General features: G+C 44.3%; 2 protein-coding genes across 2 annotated transcripts in view; both read right to left on the bottom strand.

Moving 5' to 3' along the window:
* LOC134198176 (lysosomal alpha-glucosidase-like) overlaps positions 1-1,152 on the bottom strand; it is a 15,798-nt gene extending 14,646 nt beyond the window's left edge. Inside the window, exons 1-3 of the mRNA XM_062667512.1 lie at positions 1,045-1,152; positions 389-534; positions 150-321 (exon numbers count right to left, since the gene is read on the bottom strand). Of these exons, the coding sequence (XP_062523496.1) occupies positions 150-321; positions 389-534; positions 1,045-1,074 (348 nt within the window). The 5' untranslated portion in view covers positions 1,075-1,152. The remainder of the gene's footprint in view (positions 1-149; positions 322-388; positions 535-1,044) is intronic.
* Positions 1,153-3,558: 2,406 nt separating this feature from the next.
* The window catches only part of LOC134176470 (uncharacterized), a 10,347-nt gene continuing 6,405 nt past the window's right edge, over positions 3,559-7,500 (bottom strand). Inside the window, exon 9 of the mRNA XM_062643139.1 lies at positions 3,559-4,174. Coding sequence (XP_062499123.1) covers positions 3,687-4,174 — 488 coding nt within the window. The 3' untranslated portion in view covers positions 3,559-3,686. The remainder of the gene's footprint in view (positions 4,175-7,500) is intronic.

Raw genomic sequence — 7,500 nt, 5'->3', positions numbered from 1 at the left:
ATCAAAACCAACAATATTTTTATTTAATTACTATTTAATAATTAATTAATCTAAATTAAGAAAAATTTTATAATTTGGTAATTACAATTTACTAATTATTTAAATTAATCCAAATCAATAATATCTATTATTATTTAATTACCGTTTACCTCAGGTGTTCCGTAGCTATCAACAGCAAATAATGGAACAAGTTGCCAATCAAGACTCAACTTCAGTGGGGCAACGTGTTCTCCAAGTCCGTATACATTTGATGACGACAGAAGTGCCGACATCTGAATAAATTGGTCTGAAAATATGAATCCACCAACAGTTGAATTGAACCTAAATGAGAAATCAGCAAACGGTCATATGCTTGTAAGTGTTACTTTTTATGATATCAGTTGCTTACAACACTGTCCCTGAAGATTGTCTAATGACGCTGAATCCGAAAGGATATTTTGTATAGACAAAGTGGTAATGAGTTGATGAGGCCTTTTCTTTGACAATAGGCGTGGGAATTGGAACTTCGTAACGCTCATGTGATGCATCATAGATCTAAAAGATTGGTATATGTTATGTATTCACACACACGCACGCACGCACGCACACACCCACCCATGCATGGACACACACACTCACACACACACACACACACAGACACACACACACACACACACACACACACACACACACACACATGGACATACACACAAATACACACACACACACACACACACACACACACACACACACATACACACACACACACATGGACATACACACAAATACACACACACGCACACACACACACACACACACACACACACACACACACACACACACACATGTACAATACATAAATACAAGTACATTCCTCTTCCAACCTCTACCAGCGCAGAAAGAGGGGCGCGTTTTCCAGAATCGCCTGGAAGAGACTGGAAGAGCCCAAGCAAACGCCTCCCATAATTTAATAAAATTCACGCAAATTCTTTCTTAATTACTTAGTATATATTTCATGCAAACAAAAATTTATGAAACAGAGGCAACACACCACGAGTAGCGTACCTTAACATGAAGTCTCGTTTCAGTCTCCATCTTGATCTCCAACGCAAGTGTCTTGACGTCACCTCCAAATGGCCCTCCGAGAGATACCAACTGGAGAGTCCCGTTGTAACCGACGTCTGTGTCTGTGAGGTCCCCAAACCGATATCCGTACAGCTCTGGATAGTAGCAAGGTGGCACACGGGATGCACCTGGGATACACAAAGAGGGGAGCTAACTAGATGATACACATCAAGGGGGCGTGGCTAATTGCATTGCAGCTCTGTTCGCGTTCATGGTGTGCGTGTGCAAGCGTACTTGTGTTAGAGAGTGGATTCCAGCAGCAGCCTCTTGATGCGCATAATTTCTGAGTTGCTGAGCCGTCGGGACAGCAATCGAACCTCATGAGTGTCGAGATGTCTGCACATTGTGGGTCAGCTGTTGATCTACGTGACTGGCTGCTTGCTCGATCGTAATACGTCAGCACTAGCAGCAACAAAATGTTCTTCATACTCTCATGTACAAACTAGCCTTCTGTCACGTGATTTGGTTCATTCGGTCACGTGACTAGGTCCCGTGCGTGACCAAGACTTAGTTATCGATGACAGAAGCCGAGAAGTATTAGCGGCTACGAGCGGGACTTCGTAATGACAACCACAGACAATAGACAAACCGTCAATCACAACCCCAACGTTAATGAAAGAGTTCTTTTACCAAAACAGTCTGCTTCAGGTCAGAATTAATTAATCTCATGAACTTGGGTGCCTTCTAGCATGTTTTACGCACAGAAAACCTCAGGTGCCTCTAACACCATTTCTCCCTTGAAGTTAGTTGTCAAAAATTACATGCTAGATGGCTGCAGTAAGGGAGGCACTTAGCTAGTTCATGCAGTGTTCTTCCCAGGCATCTCAAGACGTGGCGGCCCGCCACGCCTTGGCTAAATTTTACAAAGGCACGCCCATTCCCGCCATCCCTTGGCTAGTGCCGCCGCGCCTTGACTTATGCCCTCCACGCCTTACTATCTACCTATGTGCTAGGCAAGAAATGGGAGACCAGTGGTTTGGGTTCTTGTATCTATGAATAAATATAACACCTGTTGTTGTTGTTGTGGAAAGTCCAAAAACAACGTCATAGAGATTGCTATGTTCAAAATATACTTATCACGTTGTTTCGAATCCGATACAACGTCATTTGGAGGCGTATTCACTCACATTCCAATCCGTATGTGAGTCACGCTCTCGGCAGCCGTTTATGCCGTGGAGTCGTTATTGGTGCGTTGAGAAGCTACAAAGTCACAAGACAAAGTATATCAATGCTTCGAGTTGTGTTGTTGAAGCGATAGCCCAATTTCTCGTTCTTCTAGTGGCGTTTTTGGCACATACGGAAACCGATTTGGGAGGCGTTACCCTACACAGGATGCAAGACAATGCGCTGATTACAGACGTCAAAACGAGCTTGAACGGCATCGGCCCAAAGCCAAAGTTAGCAAAAGCATTGCTCAGGTTAGTGTAGACACGTTCGCAGTTTCGAAAATCTTGTAGATCTCGGCGAGCATGCCGATACGCTGCGCACGTCTCTAGTGTCGATATCGGCATGGAAAATTGTCACCGACTGCTTAACAAACTTGTCTACTAGTGTTAAGTTACTAACTAAAGCTATTGCAATCGATTTTGTGATTTTTATTGGCTTGGAATATATTGGGAGGCGTAGGTTTTCGACATTTACGTGAGCAGATTAGAAAGAATCCCGGATAAAAAGTGGGGGCTAGAAGGCTAGTGATAGCTTGCTTATGTTGTACTCTGTCCACGCATAGAACTGTTGTACAGCTAACATTTTAGACCAAACACAAGCCCCTATGTTGCTCTAGCACTGCACCGGAAAGCCAGCAAACGCCACTCAGATGGCCACGCCCATGTTTGAAACAACCACGCCTACAAGTGTGTTTCATTTAACCACGCCTACACCGCCACGCCTTTGAGATATTCTGGAGAGAACACCGTCATGTAACACGTACCATACAAGAATATGTCCTGCCTAGGCTCAGTCTGTCGGAGCCAAAATAATTTCCTATTTTTCACACTGTGTTTGTAACTACTATGCCTCATATCTATGCTTTTCGACCATGTATATTTCTCTGTGCCAAAATGCGACGCAAACGTTATTCTGTGATGAACAGTTACGCTTACGTTATTGTCCATGTGCACAACATGGTTCTACTACGAAAATGCCGTAATAAGCCTTAACTAGGCTCGCGTAGCCAGACCCCTCCCGCATATCCCAAATAATGCATCTCTATGTCTAGAGAGAAACAGTCAGCACTGCATGTCTCTACTAGTTCCAATCGCTACAAGTGGCATAGATCCAGTCTAGATAACGCGTTATCTCCGTGTAGACGCCAAACGAATTCGCCTTGCCACTTCCCCAACTGACCAAACCGGCGAGGACATAACGGTTCCTAAAATCGCGGTTTTTTACCATCAGAGGTGCGCCGCTGTATAGCTGACACGAAATCATGTCTTCTTCCGCGCACATCATACCTTTTGTCACGATTGCCGGCCTGTTCTGCTGTGCGTAGTGGGCCCTGCATTGTGATCGCGGTACGAGCGTAGTTGTGGTTTTTCTCAAGCAGGAGGCTACGCCTTGACCTGCCCGGATTTCTCCCCATCCTATAACCCATGCCTTCTTGCCGTCTGCAATGTAGCGAGAGTCTCTAGACAATACTGGTAGACAGATGGGTTTTGCGCTTTCATCTCTGCATTTGATGCATTTGGGCGATTTGAGTTGAAGCAGTGCGATGTCGTGCTCGAAGGTCTCTTGATTGTAGTCTTGGTGAACGTGAATGCGATGAACTTTAAAGCACTGAAGCTTTTCTTCACGCTGTTCTGCTTTTTTGGGTAGACACCGGTGTTGCAATCTCCGCACCTTCGTCCGAGACAGACCTGCAAGGCTTTCGTCTTGTTTTTGAACGCGTGCTGTGCCCCACTGCCCGTGACGCAATGGGCTAGGGTCAGAATGCAGCACTTGCTGATCATGACGCCGCCACAAAATACGCCATCATTGCCACACAGCATGACTTGCCACGGAAACTCGCCCGGTTTCGTTTCGTTTCTGCCAACGGATATGCGAGCATTTATTTTGCCGGAGTGTCCACATCCTAAAATTGCATGACAGCACAGTTAGACACAGCAAATGCTGTAACCTTGTGATGCAAAATTATTTAGAAATTAATTAAGCATTGTAATACAGGTATATGGTATAGACGATATTTGGGGGCTGGAGCTTCTAAAGCATGCGCAATCTCGAGAATAACACCAGTGGCGGATCTAGGGTAGGGGTTGTGGGGGTTGCAATTCCCCCTTATTAGCCTTGGAGTTAAAGCACAAGGTCTTGAAGCCGCATTGTCCTCATTTTCAGTATTTAAAATAACTAAGCAGATTCTAGACAAAGTGAGAGATCTGGCAGCGAAACTCCAGACTCTTGACTAAGATATCTTTGTTGCGTACGAAATGGTTCACACAGTAAGCAACTGAAAGAATTGAGGCAACAAGGCAGGATATACAACCTCTTTGACTTCTGATATCAAGACATTCTGCGACTCGCAGACATAATTGGATCCGTTGCATCTGTTCCAAGGAAAGCGAATTTACAGCAAAACCGGAGCAATACACCTAGTCTGAGCTCGATTGAGCACTACAAACGACCCCCTTTGCAATACCCCTCCTAGACTCACTGCTTCTTCAGATGCTCAAACAATCTAATGGTGAGCAAGATAATGTCCGAGCATTGTTGTGTTTAGTGCCTACTATTCTGGTTCGTTCTGACGTTGACCCAATAAAAAGGCGTAGATGTAATTTGCACTGGCAAGCCGGTCTTCCATTCCCGAAGTCTCTACGAGGTAAAGTGAGAAGATGGCAGTCAGTATTGAAAAGAAAATACCAGTAAATGCAAGAAGCAAAGAAAAGAGGGCAAGAGTGCAAGAAAGCCATACCCAACAACCTTCTCCTGGCCTTGAAGCCTGTGACTTTCGGTTAAACCCGAATGTTCATCGTCTGCTATTGATAGCATGTACACTGTCTATCAGAAGTGCAGAAGCAGAGAGGTCATTTTCTCTAATGAGGGTACTGAAGACTTATATGCAAGATCTACTATGTCACACCTATCAGTTATCGCCATGCATTGCAAAGAGCGGGTACCAACAGACGAAATTCGTACAAAATCATCCACGGAGATTGTTCATACAGACTTTGTTTAAAAGAGACATAGCTACACCGTAATTTACTTAACGATTATTTAGCAGTAGTATAGGCATGATGCAGATAATTCTGTTAAACAGTTTTGATGATTTAGAGAATTTATAACATGACACATTACTAGAGATACATTGCTATAGTTGTTGCCATTTACTTTAGCTAAGTTCTAATAAGCCTGGTCATTTGAACCTCTAACAATACAAATGCGTTGACTGAATTAGGCGTGGTCAACAGTAACCTGCAACCCCCTCTTTCCAGAAATCCTGGATCCGCGCCTGAACATGTACCTTTCGCCGATCTCGCTGTACACAAAGTCCACGTTTCCGGGTCTGCTTTTGCACCGTGGATCATCTTGCCGTTGACTAGGCCTTGTAGGTAACTTCAATACTTACCATTTCGTGAATATTGTGAGAGACTTTTGCCTGCGTAGAGACGCGTAGGAAGCCATTTCTTGAGTACGGCTTATCAAGGGTAAGAGGCTGCTGTTCAAGCTGAAGTCGCCTAATTCACACTCTGAACAGATACACGTGGAGTGGAAGGACAGACTACTCATTGTCTAGTGATGGATTAGTTTTAGCGAGTGAAATTTTGCCATTTGGAAACCCATTTTGGGTAACCAGACACGTAGACGTTCCGCGTTTTCCCTAGTAGTCTAGCTTGCTTCTGTATATATGTGATTGGCCAGGTCAAAGATGTTACTGTGACAACTTGCACTTGATAGGTACTGACGCGGATCAGGGTACAGTACACGTACACTACAGTCTGTTTACTAGCACTGCCAGTCTACAAGTTCCAGCAACAGTTATGTCTAAAGTTACACAACACACACGCACTAGCTGTTCTATATCTATAATGTCTAAATCAGAAAGTAGAGGCTGGTCTACCTCATCCGCAAGTGCAGTTGATCAAGACGTGATTATAACTATAGAAGTAAAGATGTTGATTGTCAAAACTGTCACTGAGACTGAAGCTGATGGTTTACGTCGGATAATTGAACAGCAAGCAAATGAAATAGTGAAACTTGAAAACAAAATTAGATTTCTCGAGTAAGACCTTGCATCTGCAAAGTCTGAGTTGCAAGGAATCGCTCAACATACTGCCAAATGATAAAATCAAGTTTTACACAGTTTTGTGTCGAGAAATGTGCTTGATACAGTGTGGAGTTGGATTGAACCAGCAGCAAAGACAATTACTCTGTATATCAAACAAAAAATCAAGCCAATGTACATCAATTGATGTAAGCTCATGTGCTCACCGCCGTCTAGCCTCGTCCCCAGACTCTCTCGCGATAGTCTTGTCCGGTGCCCGTATGACAATTCCAGGCGCGAGAGAGTCTGGGATCATCCCGCCTACTTCCTGCCATATCTCCTTACTAAATGCTCACTAAGTGTCACCCCAACGTCATCAACTGTTACCCGAACGTCATCAAGTGTCCCGTAACTTCAAAATCAAATTAGCGTTAGAACTAATCCAATAACCGTATCACACGGGATGCTATGACCATTGTTTGGTGTTTGTGACATATCCAGCACTTGCAGACAACTGAAGCATGTTCAAAAGGTAAGGCTATGGAGTGTTGGTTACGGGTATCGTGTAGGCTTGTAGTCTGAGATCGACAATTGGCGGAGTGATGACCTTCTACGTAGATCACACGCGGCCATTACCGCTAGCGCAGACTAGACTCTGTAGCAAAAAGCGCGCAATGACAAGGGAAGGGGTTGATCTTGACATGAAACTACTGTCTACTCTTTGAGAAGTCTCCAAGTATGAAAACAAATACATCTATTTGCAAAAGAATAGCCCTGGAAGCTTCAATTTGACCCTCCAGTAAGGAGATATGGCAGGAAGTAGGCGGGATGATCCCAGACTCTGTCGCGCCTGGAATTGTCATACGGGCACCGGACAAGACTAGCGCAAGAGAGTCTGGTGACGAGGCTACCGCCGTCCACGAAGGGTTGAATAAGCTAGACGAATTTTTCTGACTCTAGTTCGACAAGATACACAGTTCCACAGTTCCAGAACGCAAGATGGGGGAAACAAGTAGTTCTATTCAGCCAAACAGTGCGTCACATTTGGCCCCCAGAATGAGTTCTCCTACCGCAAAATCTTCACCTGATAAACTTCCATCGCTAGGAAATGAGTAGTCTGTTATTCCACTCCACGTGTATCTGTTCAGATTGTGAAACAGGCGACTTCAGCTCGAACAGAAGTCTCGTATCCTCAAGAATCC

This window comes from Corticium candelabrum, chromosome 2 (assembly GCF_963422355.1).
Source record: "Corticium candelabrum chromosome 2, ooCorCand1.1, whole genome shotgun sequence".
Classification (NCBI taxonomy): domain Eukaryota; kingdom Metazoa; phylum Porifera; class Homoscleromorpha; order Homosclerophorida; family Plakinidae; genus Corticium; species Corticium candelabrum.
This window is presented reverse-complemented; position numbering and strand designations above follow the sequence as displayed.